Genomic DNA, 20750 nt, shown 5'->3' on the forward strand with positions numbered 1-20750 from the left:
TGCCTGACCCGTTGAGTTCCTCTAGTATTTTGTGTTTTCCCCTTCACAACTTCCTGTACTACCTAAAACCAACTTTTTTATTTCTCTCCATGTTCTGAGAAGAAGGATCGAACAAAACAGCGGTCCTGATCTAGCACCTACTTCATTGGAAACCCACAGTCTGTGTTTAATCGAACTTTTACTGGATTTTATCATGCACTAAATGTTATTCCCTTGAACCTGTATCTGTACGTTGTAGATGGCTTGATTGTAATCATGTATAGTCTTTTCGCTGACTAAATAACACGCAACAAAAAAGCTTTTCACAGAGCACGTGACAATAATAACAAACTTAACTAAAATGGATCAGCCAATATCGAATGGGCTGAATTCTGCTTTTATGTCTTATTTTCAATCTTGTGCCATTCCCCAGTTCTAAGGGCTTTTAGTGGCTTGCTGACAGACATTTACCAAAGCTGCTGTTCGCCAAGGATGAAAGGAGACACTGAGTCAATCCATGCTGACGGGGAAACATTTTTCCGGCCACTGATTAATTTCTATCTGGCAGTGTGTGAAATCTGCTCAAAATTATTCTATCTATAAAAGATTATGATCCAGCAATTATTTATGGAACAGCAAAATCTTTACAAAATAATATTTTTCTCTGCTGTTTTATTTTCTGTCCCATATTACTTTTTGTAAATCACAGGACAATCATTCTTGAACCCAAAGCCAAATAACATTAGATATAACCCATGGAAACCCTTGCACTTTTATATAACTGTACTATAAGACAATTTCTGCTAGATTTTTGCATCTACTAATACTGCAAGAATGCAAGCCATATAAATGTTTAAAGTTTTGAATACGCCAGATTTAATTTTACCATTTATTATTTACGCACCATTTGAGAAACCATTCCCAGTTCTCGAAGCACTGATTTGGAGGAGACATTTGTTACAGAGACTCCATGAATGTTCCAGCACTTTCCATTAGATCTGTGTGTCCAAAAATAACTCACACCGTGCATTCCAGTCAACATGGCTTTATTACATTTGTACATCATACCAGTTACTTTACGTAATATTGCAGTATTACACGTGGAAACCACAAGAAGGAGGTGAAACCATTCTTTAGTGTTATTTGAGTAAAGAGAAAGTGCATTAATATTAACCTTGATAAACATGATACACACTCATAGATATCTGACGGGATCATCCCTATAAACTGGGGAATAAATTTGCCTCACAGTTCCAAAATAACATAGTACTTATGAATTTCACATCTAACTTGTAAACAGTGTTAATGGAAAATAAATAAGGCAAGTGCCAAGTGTAAAACTATTTATACCATCCACATCATTCAGATGATAATCTTTCAAAACACAGCAGAACTGCACTCACAACGTTCTGTTGTCATGACCATGATCATCCTCACAGATAGACACATTCCCCATTTATTTCAAGGCTTAACAGTAATAATCAAATTATGCATGAATCCTCCAACTGGGTGACAATGGCTATACTTTTGCATTTTGCGTGTACATAGAAAACTGAGGTCAGCTTGTCCAATGCGCGTTTATGCTTGGGTAACTTGAAACTCATTCCAAAAGAACAGGTCACTCATTTATAAATGTGTTATGAATTATTCTTTATTTTCGAATGAGACAGTTTCTGCACAGAAATTAAATAACATGCTGATCTTTGCATTCAGTCAGCAAAGTGCGAGTGAAACCATTTGACAAGCATAGTACAAAAAAGATTTTCTAGTGCATGGTTATTTTTAACATTACAGCAAGAGGAACTGTGAGATCTGCAATCTCATATTGCTGCAACAACTTAATTGCTTAGATTTTGAGAACAGAATTTGGCCTGGAGGTTGAAACACTATAAAACTAATATAAATAGCATCATAGATACTGGAAATTGAAACATCAAAATGTTAGATCAACCAAAAAATATTTGTAAATAATAGCCCCGGCAAATGAGGGTACCGTGTGCTTGGAATTGTCATCTTACTGCTGAGGCTGTAAACCACAGCCTTATCTCCAGAAGTGGACATAAGAATGCTGTTATCTTGATCAAATCAAGGAATTTCTTCCTGTGTCTTTGCCAATACTCACTCTTCAACACAACTAAAATAAGATAATTTGCTGATTACAATGGAGATTCCTCCTCAGAAATATTTAATTTTGACTGAGCTACATTTTGGAACATACAGTACTGATTATGTGAAATGTATGGTTTAAATGTAAGTCTTACCATTTTTTCTTTCGATCTAATAAAGTGTTAACATTGATTTGGATTGGTGGTATAAATATTTTTGGCATACATTAAGGCATCATTTTTCTTTTTCTTGAAGAGCCACATCATGTTCATCAATACGTAACCTGTTTAACATAATCAAGAACCAGTCTCACTCCAGTCATTCTCTCATCTCCCCTCACCCTTCAGGCAAGAGGTACATAAGTTTGAAAATGTGTTCCTCCAGTTTCAGGGCGTTTTTTCCCCAGTTATCGGGCTACTGAACAGTCCTCTCATTTGCTAGAATGCATCCTAACGTCCCATCCACCTCATTGGAAACCTTTGAATTATCTTCAATTGACCTTTATCGGACTTTAATATATTGTGCATCAAATGTTGTACCTTGTATCCTTTATCTGTGCACTGTGGATGGCTTGAATTTATTTATGTACAGTCATTTCATTAACTGATAGCATGCAAAAAAAAGCTTTTCAGTGTACCTCAGAGCACGTGACAATAATAAACTAAACTAAATGAAACATATTTTTATTAGCTCCGATTTCCTTCAAAATTACAAAGTATTTACCATCATTGATTGACCTTTGATTTTGCCTGAGGAAAATCGATCTTTGTAATTTTCAGTTTATTAAATGATAATTAATATGTATCGTGGTTGAAAGAAACCAAAGTTAGGAGACGGGGCAACATGCTGAATGTTGGCTTGTGCTCTTTTTTCCTTAAGGCATTCATTCATCCACGTAAAAACATGCATTTATGCCATCCATTATCACATCTGCCAAATATCTCCAAGCATTCAGGTTGCCATACATTATTTAGAAGTGAAATGACACATGAGTAGATTTAAATGTGATCATCTATTTATCTGTTCAGTTTATTTTGTTGCTTGAGGAAAACCAGTATCTATTGCATCAAACCAGACAGAAAATATCAATTGTGACCAATCATAGCTTTTTCCAGTCTGGTCTTGAGTCTAGTAGATATGGAAGGTTTGGACTTTCCGCAGCGAAGTATAAATGGTCATGCGCTTGGCACAGGTTCAGTCATTGGGTACAAAGAGTAAGTAGGATGATTAGTGTGCTGTGTTTTCCAAGAGAGCTGCTTTCTTAAAAAATATAGGCCTTGTCTCCATTTAGAGCTTTTTTGGCAAGATCTTTCTGTCTGCAATGGGAGTAAAAGCCATGTGTCAAATGCATTAAAATGTTGTCACCTGCTAACAGCATGATCATGCATGCTGATGTGATTTATAAAATGTGTTTGAAAATGTATATATAAGCCATTCTTGCCAAAGCACTTTAATTCAGCATAATATATACTATATTTTAAATGATTGTACACTTCTAAACGAAGCACCTCCTTATAACAAGTAGATGTATTTGCTCTGGTCTGCTGGGAGTGGCCAGATTAAAAGGGTTCCTGCCACCTACAAGACATCTCATTCCGACTGGGAATGCAGCAAAGCTTCCCGCTGGCTGATCATCGGGTGATTTTTAACGGCTGGAACTCACATGCTAGCTGCTTGCCAACAGTATGAACAAAACAGCCTGGAATTTGGCGGGACATAGCTACCGGCCTGTTAAGATCATGCTCATTGGAGGTAGCCACCTAATGTCCAAGGGGATGGATGGGGGAGGGGGGGGGGGAGAGGTTTGGTGAGGAGTAGAGGAAATCCAAACTTTTCATTTCAATTCACGATTTTCCTCAATTTTACATCTCCTTGTAGCTTCTGAATTCTTTTGAAGCATTTTCACTTTGTTTATACTGTTCTGGCTCACGAAGAAATGGCTTTGGCTTCAGCTACAGCAACCACAGTTCCCTTGGCATTCCCAAATTGAAACTGCAGATTGGATCCCAAATACCTAATCAAAGCCTCGTTTGAACATTTGAGGCACCACAGTCTTTTTCCTGATGTGCTTGGTGAATCAGAAAGGTGCTGGAGAAACTCAGCGGGTCAGGCAGTATCTCTGGAGGATACAGATAGGCAATGTTTCCGATCGGGACCCTTCTTCAGACAAATGAAGTTCTTTGTGGCTCATATTTAAAATTACAGCCAGCAACACCGGAGTGATATGTGAGAAGAATTGTCTCAGACTCTTAACTGCCAACCTAAATGCTTTCAAAACCGTTCCAGCTTCAATACCATCACACCATAATTTATTAGACATTTTATTTCTGGATCACTATCTTTGGTTACATTAATCTAATCAGCAATTGTTAGCCAATAAAATATTTCTTAAGTGTGAACTGTAGATGTGCATAATGAAACTGGGTATAGAATGCAATGTTATAACAGTTCTTACTTTTAGATCTGCATAAATGTATGTATTAATGTCACATATTTTATCTTTAAATATGACTAAAATTGTGCAATTATCTAAAAATATATGTTCTCTCTGATTCTTGTCCTACTTCACACTACTGTAACCTATGAGCTTCAAGTAACACTTTTAAAGACTTCTTAACAAAACCCCCTTTTAACATGCAACTCTTTCAAGCGTGTTAATGACATTAAAGTCCTCTCAATATTTGTCTTTAATGATACAAATCTACCTGACCTGCACCCCTGCCAGTTCCACAAATGTCAGACACACAATGGCATTTCAAAACAAAATAGATTATCAAATGAGCTTGTTCAAGCACCTGTTCACAGGAAAGATTGAAATGCAGCATAGTTAAATAGTCTTCAAAAAAATGAGTACTATATTTCTTGTACATTAAAACCCACTATATTTGGAAAGCAAATTACTCTCTGGAAGCAAAATATATTAGCTGGTATTGATTTCTGATTATTTATAAAACAGAATTATTGCACGATGCAAATGCAATGCAAATTTATTGCTTCCTTTACACAATATAGAAACTTTTATCTATATGGCTCTACTCAAATTCTCATCAATCTCTTAAAACATTTTTTCATAAAGTGTCCAACAGTGACAAACTGACACTTTACTTCACAGGCAAAATATAATGTGTATAACTTAGTTGTACTCTGTAATTCATAAAGATTTCTCACTCACCATGTGGCATACATATGTTATTTTGGCTATGTTAATCTTAAAGGAGATAGTACATAGGAAACATTGCAAATCAGAGGCGTGCTTAACATGTGATTAACAGTTCGTTAACAAACCATGGATGATTTTTTTTAACGTTAGTTCCAAGTAAGTGATGCCCTCCAAGGCTCAACAGATAAAGTTCTGTTATCATATTTTCCCTCCCCATATTGATGGCAGAAAATAACACTGGGGCAGCAAACTATGAGAAGGTTTCCTGGTGGCATGCATTCTTAAAGCATCACAACACTGTCCACTTTTGACCTTGAAGGATTAATGTTCATTTTTATCTGAAATATCTTTAATGTTGCAAGCATCGCTTGGTTTCCTTGGGCTGATTTTACTTTGGTCAGTTTCCATTTCTGCTTCTTGTGTGGAGGTTGTAGTGTGGCTTTTATTTTCTGCTATAGAATCTATCTGAGTTGTTCCTTCAGTGTTTGCTGGCTGAGGCTCAGAAAAGCTTTTGTCTTCTGGGCCCATACTGGCTTTTTGCTCCAACCTTTCTAGAAGGTTTTGAACCTTCTTCACGCCATCTCTTCTGGCTTGACGCACGTCAATCCGGCCCTCAGGATCCACCGAGTCAAGGGTCAGAAGCTCCTTGGTCAGCATTTCTTCAATCAACAAGTAGTGTTTATCTGTTCCTCTTCCTTCGAATAAACTGACGTCTTCCTCAAGCCTATGAACTCTCTTAATGATTTTCTCTACCTTTATCAGGCCAGGATGTTTCTGAGCAGCATCGGGAGCAACAGGCTTTTTCTCAGGCACACTCTCTTCCAGCTGGGCACTGCCTGATGCGGGTGAAGGAGTACTCCTCTCAGCTTTCTCAGGCTTAGGCTGAGCTTTATGGGGTTGCTGCCTGGTGACATGAATTGGGATATATGCTGCCGGACGCTCGGGGCCTGAGGAAGTAGCCTTGCTCTCCTGTTGCATTTTGGGTGTCTCTTGATGCTCTACCCGTTGCTGGGCAACCTAAAATGGATGGTGGGGTAGGGGGTAGGGGGTAAGGACAGGTGGAGGACAATAGAAATGACAGAGGCAATTAGCTCAACACATGCAGCACTTTTACATTCTTATGCATCCATTTCTATGTTTTTACTTCAAGTGAAGCTAGACTCTAATTTTGGGGACACTACTCAAATGAATGCAACCTACGAATTAATTATTATGCCTTAGGTTTTGAATTTCTGTGCCTCAAATTTACAAGAGTATCACAGTTTAAATACAGTGGGCAAAATACATCAACATCTTTCGTTCTTTTGGTGCACTCCTTCCCATTTACCTTCCAGATAAGAAAAGGATGCTGAATATCCAGACTCTATCTCTGGAATAATTTCCATTTGCTTCATTGACTTTCCCGCTAAATTTTACAATTCCTTTGCATCTGACCTAAGGCATTTTGAACTGTCTTTTTTTCTTGTTTCTAACTTACAGGCCCAGGAGCCGTTACAGAGGGAGGAGCGACCTTCGTGTGGTGAGTTAAAAAACCCATCGCGGGGCTTGTCTCAACAGAGGCCCAGGAGTCGTTACAGAGGGAGGAGCGACCGTCGTGTGGTGAGTTAAAAAACCCATCGCGGGGCTTGTCTCAACAGAGGCCCAGGAGCCGTTACAGAGGGAGGACTATCAAAATCTGCAACGTTCCATTCGCAGATCACACTTCAAATTAAGGGGGCTGGTGGAAGCCTCTGATTGGTCGAACGGACTAGAGGAAGCAGCCGTTACAGGACTAGAGGAAGCAGCTGATTGGCTTGTATCCCGGGTAAGGCTTTATTGTATTCGGATAAGGGGGAGAATGAGGGCCGGGGCAGTTTACTGTTCTGGATGTCAGATGTGGGAGGTCATGGAGTCCAGACGTCCACATCTGCGCCAGGTGCGTCGAGATGGGGCTCCTAAGGGACCGTGTTAGGAACCTGGAACAGCAACTCGATGACCTCTGTCTGCTCAGGGAGAGCGAGGAGGTCATAGATAGGAGTTACAGGGAGGTGGTCACTCCAAGACCACGGGAGACAGAAAACTGGGTCACAGTTAGGAAGGGCAACGGGCAGAGGCAGGGACTGGTGAGTACCCCGGTGGCTGTACACCTTGAAAATAAGTACTCATGTTTGAGTAAGGGTGGGGGAGACAGCCTACCTGGGGGCAGCGACAGCTGCCGGGCCTCTGGCATAAAGACCGGTCCTGTTGCTCAGAAGGGTAAGGAAAAGAAGAGGAGGGCAATTGTAATAGGGGACTCTATAGTCAGGGGGTCGGATAGGCGATTCGGTGGACGCAGACAAGAGACCCGGATGGTAGTTTGCCTCCCTGGTGCCAGGGTCAGGGATGTTTCTGAACGGGTCCAAGAAATCCTGAAATGGGAGGGAGAGGAGCCTGAAGTTGTGGCACATATAGGTACCAACGACATAGGTAAAAAAAGAGAAGAGGTCCTGAAAGAAGAATTTAGGGAGTTAGGTAGAGAGTTAAGGAGAAGGACTGCAAAGGTAACAATCTCAGGATTACTGCCTGTGCCACGCGACAGTGAGAGTAGGAATGGAGCGAGGTGGAGAATAAATGAGTGGATGAGGGACTGGTGCAGTGGGTATGGATTCAAGTTTCTGGATCATTGGGACCTCTTTTGGGGAAGGTGCGACCTGTACAGAAAGGACGAGTTGCACTTGTACTCGAGGGGGACCAATATCCTGGCGGGGAGATTTGCAAAGGCTACCGGGGAGACTTTAAACTAGTATGGTTGGGGGGAGGGACTCAAATTGGGAAAGCTAGCAGTCAGTGTGTGAGGCAGGAGGCAGAGAATGGTAGCACTCTGACCCAAAATGTAGGGGAGAGAGAAGAAAAAGACAATAAACAGAGAATAAGAGAGGGTGGGTTTCTTAAATGTGTATATTTTAATGCTAGGAGCATTGTAAGAAAGGTGGATGAACTTAGAGCCTGGATTGACACCTGGAAGTATGATGTTGTGGCGATCAGTGAAACATGGTTGCAGGAGGGCTGTGATTGGAAACTAAATATTCCAGGATTTCGTTGCTTCAGGTGTGATAGAATTGGAGGGGCAAGAGGTGGAGGTGTTGCATTGCTTATCAGGGAAGATATTACAGCAGTGCTTTGGCAGGATAGATTAGAGGGCTCGTCTAGGGAGGCTATTTGGGTGGAACTGAGAAATGGGAAAGGGGTAGCAACACTTATAGGGGTGTATTATAGACCGCCAAATGGGGAGCGAGAATTGGAAGAGCAAATATGTAAGGAGATTGCAGATATTAGTAGTAAGCACAAGGTAGTGATTGTGGGAGATTTCAATTTTCCACACATAGACTGGGAAACACATTCTGTAAATGGGCTGGATGGGTTGGAGTTTGTAAAATGTGTGCAGGATAGTTTTTTGCAGCAATACATAGAAGTACCTACTAGAGAAGGGGCGGTGCTGGACCTCCTGTTAGGAAATGAGACGGGTCAGGTGGCAGAGGTATGCGTTGGGGAACAGTTCGGGACCAGTGATCACAATACCATTAGTTTCAATATAATTATGGAGAGGGTCAGAACTGGACCTAGGGTTGAGATTTTTGATTGGAGAAAGGCTAACTTTGAGGAGATGCGAAAGGATTTAAAAGGAGTAAATTGGGACATTTTGTTTTATGGGAAAGATGTGGAAGAGAAATGGAGTACATTTAAAGGTGAAATTTTAAGAGTACAGAATCTTTATGTCCCTGTTCAGTTGAAAGGAAATAGTAAAAATCGGAAAGAGCCATGGTTTTCAAGGGAAATTGGACACTTGGTTCGGAAAAAGAGGGAGATCTACAATAATTATAGGCAGCATGGAGTAAATGAGGTGCTTGAGGAGTATAAAGGATGTAAAAAGAATCTTAAGAAAGAAATTAGAAAAGCTAAAAGAAGATATGAGGTTGCTTTGGCAAGTAAGGTGAAAGTAAACCCAAAGGGTTTCTACAGCTATATTAATAGCAAAAGGATTACGAGGGATAAAATTGGTCCATTAGAGAGTCAGAGTGGACAGCTATCTGCAGAGCCAAAAGAGATGGGGGAGATATTGAACAATTTATTTTCTTCGGTATTCACCAAGGAGAAGGATATTGAATTATGTGAGGTAAGGGAAACAAGTAGAGTAGCTATGGAAACTGTGAGATTCAAAGAAGAGGAAGTACTGACACTTTTGAGAAATATAAAAGTGGATAAGTCTCCAGGTCCGGACAGGATATTCCCTAGGACATTGAGGGAAGTTAGTGTAGAAATAGCAGGGGCTATGACAGAAATATTTCAAATGTCATTAGAAACGGGAATAGTGCCGGAGGATTGGCGTACTGCGCATGTTGTTCCATTGTTTAAAAAGGGGTCTAAGAGTAAACCTAGCAATTATAGACCTGTTAGTTTGACGTCAGTGGTGGGCAAATGAATGGAAAGGATACTTAGAGATAATATATATAAGCATCTGGATAAACAGGGTCTGATTAGGAACAGTCAACATGGATTTGTGCCTGGAAGGTCATGTTTGACTAATCTTCTTGAATTTTTTGAAGAGGTTACTCGGGAAATTGATGAGGGTAAAGCAGTGGATGTTGTATATCTGGACTTCAGTAAGGCCTTTGACAAGGTTCCTCATGGAAGGTTGGTTAAGAAGGTTCAATGGTTGGGTATTAATGGTGGAGTAGCAAGATGGATTCCACAGTGGCTGAATGGGAGATGCCAGAGAGTAATGGTGGATGGTTGTTTGTCAGGTTGGAGGCCAGTGACTAGTGGGGTGCCACAGGGATCTGTGTTGGGTCCACTGTTGTTTGTCATGTACATCAATGATCTGGATGATGGTGTGGTAAATTGGATTAGTAAGTATGCAGATGATACTAAGATAGGTGGGGTTGTGGATAATGAAGTAGATTTTCAAAGTCTACAGAGAGATTTATGCCAGTTGGAAGAGTGGACTGAAAGATGGCAGATGGAGTTTAATGCTGATAAGTGTGAGGTGCTACATCTTGGCAGGACAAATCAAAATAGGACGTACATGGTAAATGGTAGGGAATTGAAGAATGCAGGTGAACAGAGGGATCTGGGAATAACTGTGCACAGTTCCCTGAAAGTGGAATCTCATGTAGATAGGGTGGTAAAGAAAGCTTTTGGTGTGCTGGCCTTTATAAATCAGAGCATTGAGTATAGAAGTTGGGATGTAATGTTAAAATTGTACAAGGCATTGGTGAGGCCAATTCTGGAGTATGGGGTACAATTTTGGTCGCCTAATTATAGGAAGGATGTCAACAAAATAGAGAGAGTACAGAGGAGATTTACTAGAATGTTGCCTGGGTTTCAGCAACTAAGTTACAGAGAAAGGTTGAACAAGTTAGGGCTTTATTCTTTGGAGCGCAGAAGGTTAAGGGGGGACTTGATAGAGGTCTTTAAAATGATGAGAGGGATAGACAAAGTTGACGTGGATAAGCTTTTCCCACTGAGAGTAGGGAAGATTCAAACAAGGGGACATGACTTGAGAATTAAGGGACAGAAGTTTAGGGGTAACATGAGGGGGAACCTCTTTACTCAGAGAGTGGTGGCTGTGTGGAATGTGCTTCCAGTGAAGGTGGTGGAGGCAGGTTCGTTTTTATCATTTAAAAATAAATTGGATAGTTATATGGACGGGAAAGGAATGGAGGGTTGTGGTCTGAGCGCAGGTATATCGGACTAGGGGAGAATACGTGTTCGGCACGGACTAGAAAGGTCGAGATGGCCTGTTTCCGTGCTGTAATTGTTATATGGTTATATATATGGTTACAGCTATCTCTGACACGGGCCCCAGGCGAAGGACTTTATTTGCAATCTTGCTATAAGAGAAATTTGAGGTGTCAAATGCTTTAAAAGCTTCACCATGATGTGTCAACAAATTTCTTCACTCAGAGGGTGGTTAAACTGTGGAATTCGTTGCCACAGATGGCTGTGAAGGCCAAGTCATGGATATTTTTAAGGCGGAGATTCTTGATTAGAACGGGTGTCAGGGACTATGGGGCGAAGGCAGGAGAATGGGGTTGAGAGGGAAATATAGATCAGCCCTGATTGAATGGCAGGGTAAACTTGTTGGGCCTAATGGCCTAATTCTCCTCCCTGAACTTATATGGAAGTGGACAAATTAATTTTCTTACTTTCCAATGCGAGTTTAATAATTAGTCAGTGGTATAAAATATCAGCTTTTGGAGAATGGTGTAAACCTAGTTTTCTTTGCATCATTTCAAATCTGCACCAGTCAATATTATTGATTTCAGCAGTCTCTGCTGGAGACTGTGTGAACAAGGTGCAGCCAATATACTGTTGCCATCTTCAATACAGCTCCTAATGTAATTAAAAGGAACTGCTGATACTGGTTTATACCAAAGAAAGACACAAAATGGTAACTTCTACAAACACTTCCCCCTACATTTTCCTCCCTTCCTCCACTTAAAAGTCGAAAACCAGTTCCACAGTTTGCGACGATGTATCCCTCCTGGGATCACACCGTCCCAAGCCAACAGACAGCCTATCTGGGAATCTACCTGCCTGAGGTAATCTGTTAGACACAAAATGCTGGAGTAACTGGAGTAACAGGCAGCATCTCTGGAGAGAAGGAATATGTGACTTTTTCGGGTCGAGACCCTTCTTCAGTCTGAAAGAAGTGTCTCGACCCGAAACGTCACCCATTCCTTCTCTCCAGAGATGCTGCCTGTCCCTCCTCTGAGTTACTCCAGCATTTGTGTCTATCTTCGATTTAAACCAGCATCTGCAGTTCCTTCCTACACATGAGGTAATCTGTTGCCTACCCTGGTTTGTCCTGGTCTTTTCTTGCTTTGCGTCCCGTCCCCCCGTCCCCCTACCCGCACCCTACAAGCAGTCTGAAGAAGGGTCCTGACCTGGAACATCACCTATCCATTTTCTTCAGAGATGCTAGCCCACTGAGTTACTCCAGCGTTTTATGTGTATCTTTGGCTCCCTTTAATGTCTCAGTGAGGCTATAATCACCCCTTCCTGCTTTGGACCCCAACTTTAACACAGTCAACTGACACTTTCCAGTTTGCTCTGAAGACTATGATTTACAAGTACCATGTGCAAGCCGATTAGCATATCTTCCCATTTTAAAGATACACGTTATCATTGCTTCTTATGGTCATAAACAATTTGAAATGTGTCTGAAACAAGCTGATGTACCTGTGGTCTGTCCACCCCTGTGCTGGTGTAGATGGGTGACTGTGATCGGACCTGGGTCGGCATCCGAGCTGGGGAGCTCTCACGGCTTGATGCTTCCTTTTGAGTCTTTCTTAGTGGTGAATGTGCACCAGCTCTGGTTGTTCCCCAGTCATCAGGAGAAACTCTGTAGGCAGCCGGGTGCTGCTGCTGGACTGTGTACTCTGTTGGCTGGGAAGGATATTGTACTTGCTGGGCGGGATGATAGACCTGCTGGCTTGGGTACTGCGCTTGGTGCACAGGGTGATGCACTTGCTGTACAGGGGGGAAGTCTGCCTGGTGTACGGGGTGACGGGTTTGCTGTGTTGGGTACTGGGCTTGTTGGGTTTGCTGTGTTGGGTACTGAGCTTGTTGCACTGGGTGCTGGCTTTGCTGGCTTGCATACTGTGCATGATGAGCAGGGGGATACACTTGTTGAGTTGGCTTTCCTCCAATCCCTTCATGAATCACGGGTATAGAAATATAACCCGAAGGCCTTTGGGAATTTCCCAATTTTGATCGACTATGTGGCTGCGATGAAAATGTTTGGGGGCTAGTTTGGAACAATGAATTCTGAAAGAAAAGATAATAGACAATGTTATTAAAGATACTTTTTGGTTCATTATATATTATAGTCATTATGTAAATAGAACTGAGAAGAGAATTTGGCAAAATCATACTAATCTCATTACAAAGACTTTTTGATGCCTATAACTCAGAATACAATTTCCAAAGTTCAAAAGGCAAATGTAAAACTTCTAATGGAGCATAGTGTGCCAGAGTAATAGAAGATGGACAAGAATATCCCATCATGGGTTCGCTATTTTTAGACTCCCAAACATGACAGTCTAAAAATAAATCCACAATTAACTTTCTGGAAAGGAACAGGTGACATCTTTATAATCTGCCTAGTAATATTGTTAAAGGGAATCTTCACTAGGAGTTTAAATTAAAATAAATCTTCTTGTGAATGATTAGCCAGTTTTGAGATCATTTTGCCAACGGTGGCTTTAAGTGACTGGCAACTTAATTTATCTTGGGTTTCTGATAGAGCTTGCCAAGTATTTGACAGTAGCCTGACGACAAAATGAAATCTTGAGCTAAGACAAATTACCTCTGACCCTTGAGGCTGATTAGCGGCAGCTGCTGATGCTCGTCCACTTTGTTTATCTGCTTGTGTGGCTTCTAATGGAGACCCAACTGGTGAGTCAGCTCTCGCTGGCAACCTGGATGGAGACTGTGCTCGCAACGGGGAGTGTGGCCGCACTTCACTTTTAAGCCTCTGCAGGTCAGGCTGCTGAGGTGAGTAGTGTACTTTCTGTAAATAATGTTCGGGTACTCCCTCGTGGACCACTGGGATGGGAATGTAACCCGGACGAAGCTGAGGCCCAGAAGACCCATATTCCTTGCCGTGCCACGATTTGGAGGGATCCTGCGATGGTTGCAGATAGCCTGATGGATGAGGGCCATTGGAAAAACTTTGTCTTTCCTAAAAATAGAAAATGCACAGAGCAGAATTAATATTAATATTTAATTATTTGTTGAGCTTACATGAAAGTATTACCATTTTGAAAGTACAAATAACCAACCAACTACCCCAAAAATTGGACTAATCTAAACATTTAAATTTTAATAATATAAAAACAAAATATCTGAGAATCATTTTGATAAAATTCTTCTCATTTACCATTAATATGAATTGCTGATTCCTACCTGTTTTAATGCATTACCTACAGGCATATTTAATAATAATTTTAAATAGCAAAATCCACAAATCCAAGAAAACTTAAATAAAAGCAGAAGATGCTGGAAAGACTTGATTCTTTCATCACAAGGTGAAATGTTAATTCTGTATCTCCAAAGACAATGCTTGACCTGCTGAATACTCGTAGCTGGTTGTGTTTCTAATTGAAATAGTGAAGCTAAGTCAGAATTAACGTCTTGTGGGAATTGTGTGATAACCATGTGCAAAATTAACAGGTCAAGGAGAGATGCTTTGCAATTCATGATATTTATTTGAAAAGCTAATGATTTCTCAAGAGTTGAAATTTTAAATTGTACAGACGATAGACACAAAATGCTGCAGTAACTCAGCGGGACAGGCAGCATCTCAGTAGAGAAGGAATGGATGATATTTCAGGTTGAGACCCTTCTTCAGGTCAATTGTACAGTTTATCTCTAGGTTTATAATCATTAAATATGATGAGCTTTTCATCATTTAGCAAAGCAAAACTATAAATGTATAGATAAATAATGGTACAATTCCTTGTCAAAACTAATTAGATTTTAAAAAAATGTCCATTAAGAAGTTTATTGCCTTTTCCTCGTAAATTAACAAACTAAATGCTGGTAGACAGATCAGCTACGATTTTGCACTGGAGCATGAAGGCATACTGCTGGAAACTGGCAAGGCAAGTCAACATTTCTGAAGCATCACATCATGCACCTCTGAGGATTTTCACTGCTGTTCCTATGTTGAATATTAATGACAAGAGCATGGATGTCCTGAATGAAATTCTTTCTTTAAGATTCACTCATTCCTCAGAAGTGATGTCAAAATGTGGTCCAATGTACAATTAATTCCACAATGGGTTGGAAGTACAGCTGGAGAAATCTTGGTTAGATCCCATTTGTAGTGCACCACCCTGTTTTGGATGGATCACAGATTCACCAGTAAAAGACCAGGCTTTAGAGAATTAAGTTATGAGGATAAACTGGTTCTACATTTCCTTGAATTTCGAAGGATGAGGGATGATCTCATCTGCATACGCAATAAAGTATGTGAAAGGTATGTCTTTAATTGGAGAGCTCATAACAAGAAACACAATCTAAAAGTTAGGGTATAGGCTGTTTAGGAAAGAAACCAGGAAGCACACTGGCTGAAGGCACAGAGGGGATTGAAAATCTGGAATTGGTGCTAGCAAAGAAAGCTCACTTTTATATCAGATGGAATATGGAAGAGAGTCAAGTGGTAGAAACAAAGCCTGTAAACAGACATGAGATGCAGTTGAGCCAACATTGAGTGGTGTGTGGGGCTTCCTCCTATTCATGTGCTCTTCACGCAATCTATTTTTTACAGCTTCTACCATCTCCTTATCACCTATATGATACCCCACCTACACACCTCCCAGATGTCATCACCACCACATGACAAAGACTGATGTACGTATGTCTTAGCTCCTCCATCTTCCTTTCCAAAACATTTCACTAATACACTCGGCCCCATAACTTTCCTCAAAACTCGTTTTCTGGAAAGGTTTTTTGCTCCGTCCCTCTGGGCTTCATAATTCACTATATGTTTATTCTCTTTACTTGAGAAACTCTGTGAAATATTTTTATGTTTAAAATATGATTTGATGCTGTTGTTAAAATCTGCATATTCCTATGAGTTATATCTTGCTGTACAAATCACAACTGAACCAATAACTGGACAAACTAGCTCTCAGGTTTCTCATCTGAACATTGTTTATTTTACTAGACTGTCCAAATGTGCTCAGCTCCAATTTAATTTCCATGAAGGAAATGCCACATAGAATTAATTGGAACATACAGCACAAGCACAGGTCGTTTAGCTCAACCAGTCTCTGGTGACATCTATGCCCTAGTTGAAGCTCTTTTCTCACAATTATATCAGCAAAGCCTTATATTTCCTCTTCCTTCATATGCTTATCTAATCTACCCTTAAATGTGCCGACATCTTGCACCTGAACTACGCCCTTTGCAAGCAAATTGCAAATCCTCGGTACAATAGTTTCTTCTGTATTTCCCTTTTCACTTGTGTAAGAAGGAACTGCAAATGCTGGTTTACACCAAAGAGACACAAAATGCTGGATTGACTCAGCGGGTCAGCAGCATCTCTGGAGAGAAGGAATAAGTGACATTTTGGACCCATTAGGTGAAAGGTTTTGACCCGAAACATCACCTGTTCCTTCCCTCCAGAGATGTTGCCTGACCCGTTGAGTTACTACAGCATTTTGTGTCTATTTTCCCTTTTTCGTTTATTTGGTGACTAAATATTACAGATGCCTCTAGTCTTGGTATTTCTCAAAGGCGTGTGCCTACAACCTCAGATGTCTTTATAAAGTCACATTATTGCCTTCTCTTTTCCAGAGAAGGCTGACCCATCTTATTCATTATTTCCTAAAGAACGTGACTTTACATTTCCAGTATCATCCTTACCAGTCTTTTTACAACCTCCAGTACCTCTATATCTTTTCTATATAATAGCATCCAGAATTGCAGATACCAAATGTGGTTGAATTAGAAGGTAGACCAAAATGCTGGAGTAACTCAACGGGGACAGGAAGCATCTCTGGGGAGACGTTTCGGGATGAGACCCTTCTTCAGACCAGCATCTGCAGTTCTTTCCTACACATTGTGGTCGGCAGAGTTCTATACCAGTTTAGCAGAAATTTTGTATGTTTTAAATCATGTATTTCCCTCTAGAAACAAACTCTAATGATTTGGTTTGCGTTTTTAATGGATTCATTAAGATTTACTTTGAGTTACTCTTGGAATGAAGAACAGCAACAGACCTTTTAGAACACAGGGAGATTTCCTCCTCCCACATTTTTAAAGGAGTCAGATTACTGTTCCTGCACAGGTGTTCACATAGTTGCCTAAAAGGTTTTTATAACCTTGAATCTCCAAATCTATTAATTTACTAGAAGCATACAAGAAAATGACTTGTTTTTTTCACCCAAATGGTTGTCAGAGTACAAACTTCCAACATTACCACAAGAGACAACTGCATTATGAATAAACTTGTGATTAGCTGACTTTGCCTTGTACATTATTTCTTGAAGACTTTACACTTTCACCCAGAGTTGTGAATCTGTGGAATTCTCGGCCACAGAAGGCAGTGGAGGCCAATTCACTGGATGTTTTCAAGAGAGAGTTAGACTTAGCTCTTAGGGCTAAAGGAGTCAAGGGATATGGGGAAAAAGCAAGAACGGGGTACTGATTTTAAATGATCAGCCATGATCATATTGAATGGCGGTGCTGACTCGAAGGGCCGAATGGCCTACTCCTGCACCTATTTATCTATGTTTCTAAGTCAATTAAGGTATTAAAGGTGGTCTAGTTTTGAACAAAATTATTTAAGGGTAGGGTTATAAAGTAAATATGATTCAAAGAGATTGTTTGAAAGTAGCACTAATAGGTTAAAGGAAATTTGTTCAATATAAAATATCCAGCATTGATTTCAGACCAATTTCCCCAAACCAGAGCCTCATTCCCTTAGTGTATGACTCCGAGGAATGTCTAGGCTTAAATCGCAGGTACACTTTATCTGGTTGGTGTTCAGTTCACTCTCATCAGAGCCATTGAAAAGCATATTACTGTGAAATAATCCCTTTCACCTTGAGGGTAATGTCTGGCCTGAAGTGTATGAATAATATCTCCTGCTTGTAGAACTTAATGAAGTATTTATGGCCAAGCATTGACCACTCTCCCAGTGGCCACATGATAGAGAATTGTAGAATGATACAGCAAAAGAGAGGGCCATTCAGCTTTGAATCAAGATTTTGCCAATTTTTCACAAAGAAAATACAGTCCTTCCCAATCTCCTGTTCTTTCCCATTTATTTTCAGGCATTGTCTTTCTCTGTGTTGGAAGGAACTGCAGATGCTGATTTAAACCGAAGATAGACGCAAAAAGCTGGAGTAACTCAGCGGGACAGGCAGTATCTCTGGAGAGATGGAATGGGTGACGTTTCGGGTCGAGACCCTTGTTCAGATGGAGATGCTGCCTGCCTCGCTGAGTTACTCTAGTTTTGCCCACAAACCTCCACATTTTAGGGATCAACCTAAAGGTTGCTTTCTGAAAAGTCAACATTATAATGTATAATGTAGCTTGTGTTTTAGTGTAAAGTCTTCAAGAAATACAAGGCAAAGTCAGCTAAGCACAAGTTTATTCCTAACTTGTTATTTTAAAATGTTATGAATATTTATAGATAAAATGAGTTACCACTTTTCTATAAACTTTATTTAGAAACCATTCATTGTCTGTTTTTATTTTAAGCATTTAGTATGAGAATCGAAAAAAATTACATAAATGTTATATCATTGTTTTTAGATAACAATGTCAATCAGTCTGAAGAAGGGTTACGGCCCAAAACGTCGCCTATTTCCTTCGCTCCATAGATGCTGCTGCACCCGCTGAGTTTCCCCAGCAATTTTGTGTACCTAAGATCAAATACCTGGTTAGTTAAGAATTACAAAGCTCGTCCTTGAAACTATATACAATCTGTAGATCTTTTATTTTTTCTAATTATTTCAACTTTATCTCCTACTGCAACTGTGGACACTTGTTTTCACTGTCCACGTTTGGTACAAAGATTGGAGCGCTTGCCTTGTACGTGTGAAACACACTTCAAATTTATGAGCGCATCGCTGGAAAAAAACAATCAGTTTTTGGTCGCTTACTTCACATGGTAGACACTTCACTGCATGCCTCTGAGCTATGCTGGATGTCACAACCAACATAGCACTACTTTTAACATCTGACAGCTGTGAAGCTCCACCAGATCCCCAATGTCTCCAAACTTTCTCCTGACAACTGGCTCGGTCAGTTAAACAAGGTGCCAGCTGCCCGACTCCATTAAGTCTATCAGACTCTTGACGAATTCGACTTCATCTCAAATTGTACAAACGCAATCTCATTCGGGGGGAGTGAGTGAGGGAGGGGGGTTGGTTGGTTGAACTTGCAATTGGTGCTCTGTTTTGTCATTATATACACTGACGGGGTCAACTTCCCCAAAACGCAAGCTGCATATTTAACACCGTAACAGTAAAAGCTTTAAATAAACCTTACTAAAGGGTGAAAGTTAAAGGTTAACCAGCCGATGCTCCATCAGATTGGACTGCAGTGCGTCATCCGAGGCACAGTCTTAATCTCTGAAACTATAACGATGCCATCTTGTTTCTGGGTAACTTTAAAAGACTTATTAATTGTGTTTAAATTTAATTCCCATACATTTACAGGACCTTCGGTGGGAGGGGGGTCAGAAAAATGTGTTATTTGTAACTGTCAATCGTTACTCTCAAGTGGAAACTGGATGATTGTTACAATGCCTGTAAAAATGTGTAAAATATCAGCACCAACCCCCCTCCAACCCTCCACCCCTCCACCCCCCTTTGCTATGCACTGCTTGCAGGCAGCACAGAGGGAGGTGACACACGGAGGGAATGGACACACGCACTGCAGTCTCTGCGCACTGGGTGCACGGCCAAGCTGCTTGTATATAACATAAACATTACTGAGCAGCAGAACGCGCTATAAAAACACTTAGCAAAACACTTCTTTGGTACAATTTATATGCAAATAGAACTGGTCAGATTAAAAAGCGAGGAAACTCTTGGTGGCTTTGACTCGCCGACAAGGAGCTCTAGGGCATTGCACTGACCTTCTGTGGCTCCAGCCTCGGGTCGCTCCACGTTGTCGTCCTGTTGTTGTGGTCGACGAAGAAAGGCCAGCCGGTCTGTGGGTCAATCTTAACCTCCCAACCCGGCGGCAGAGAGTCGCTGTCGGCCTTGGCGTTGGGAGAAACCTTCATCGCAAAGCTCGGGACGGTGAACTGAGCCATTCTTGACACCGCTCCCCTCTGTGTAATATATAGACTGACGAGGGAGGCTGGGGCAGGGCTGGAAAGTGTCTGGAACACGATCTGAGAGCAGTGAGCAATCAGAGTCTCCAAGAGCTGGAAGATTCTGGGTGTTTCCCTGCTCTTCTGTAAATGACCGGGTTAGATGATTAACCAACACATGAACTATTACTCTGCGTCTGCCAGTAACCCTGGAATAGGTGCTGAGGAAGTGGATCGCATTTACTGTACTGGCTTTCGGTAGAAATAGGGAGGAGCTTTACGGTCATAATCTATTGACAGAGGGCGTCTTTTCCCCCCCAGCCCTGAGCAATTATCGTACACCCCTTTAAATTTATGAAGTGGATTTCTGATTATAATAGTGAAGAAAGCATCTATAAATGCAATTCCAGCCAAATACGGTCAAAGTTTCACCGTGATATAAGGACAGGCAATGATAAAAGGGTTTGACTGGATGTCGTTTTATTTGAATGGTATATCCATATAAGGAGGATTTCCAAAATCACGTCTTGGGTCCAATGCCAGTAGTAACACTCACAGTGCAAGAGAGATGTAACTGTATTTAAAATTCCAGCGGGTAGGCAATGAAACATAAAAAACACAACAATGATCTGGAATTTGCAATGAGATTTGTGATTAGTGATTCTCAGCATTCCCCGGTACAGACTAGAGGGATCCAATAGGAAT

The 20750-nt window shown here is 40.8% G+C and overlaps 1 protein-coding gene across 3 annotated transcripts; it reads right to left on the reverse strand.

Annotated features, from left to right (window-relative positions):
- Positions 1-1008: 1008 nt before the first annotated feature.
- bag3 (BAG cochaperone 3) lies at positions 1009-20308 on the reverse strand. Of its 3 annotated transcripts, none has more exons than XM_033033834.1 (5): positions 19866-20308; positions 13575-13949; positions 12827-13033; positions 12446-12796; positions 1009-6262 (listed from the first exon to the last, which is right to left on the reverse strand). In XM_033033834.1, the coding sequence occupies exons 1-5, from the start codon at positions 20043-20045 to the stop codon at positions 5567-5569; spliced, it is 1809 nt and encodes a 602-aa protein (XP_032889725.1). In that variant the 5' UTR covers positions 20046-20308; the 3' UTR covers positions 1009-5566. The 3 variants fall into 3 exon arrangements, with proteins under 3 accessions (XP_032889725.1, XP_032889727.1, XP_032889724.1); XM_033033836.1 differs by having other exon boundaries at positions 12446-12730; positions 12806-13033; XM_033033833.1 differs by having other exon boundaries at positions 12446-13033.
- Positions 20309-20750: the final 442 nt, after the last annotated feature.

Source organism: Amblyraja radiata, chromosome 15 (assembly GCF_010909765.2).
Source record: "Amblyraja radiata isolate CabotCenter1 chromosome 15, sAmbRad1.1.pri, whole genome shotgun sequence".
NCBI classification, from domain to species: domain Eukaryota; kingdom Metazoa; phylum Chordata; class Chondrichthyes; order Rajiformes; family Rajidae; genus Amblyraja; species Amblyraja radiata.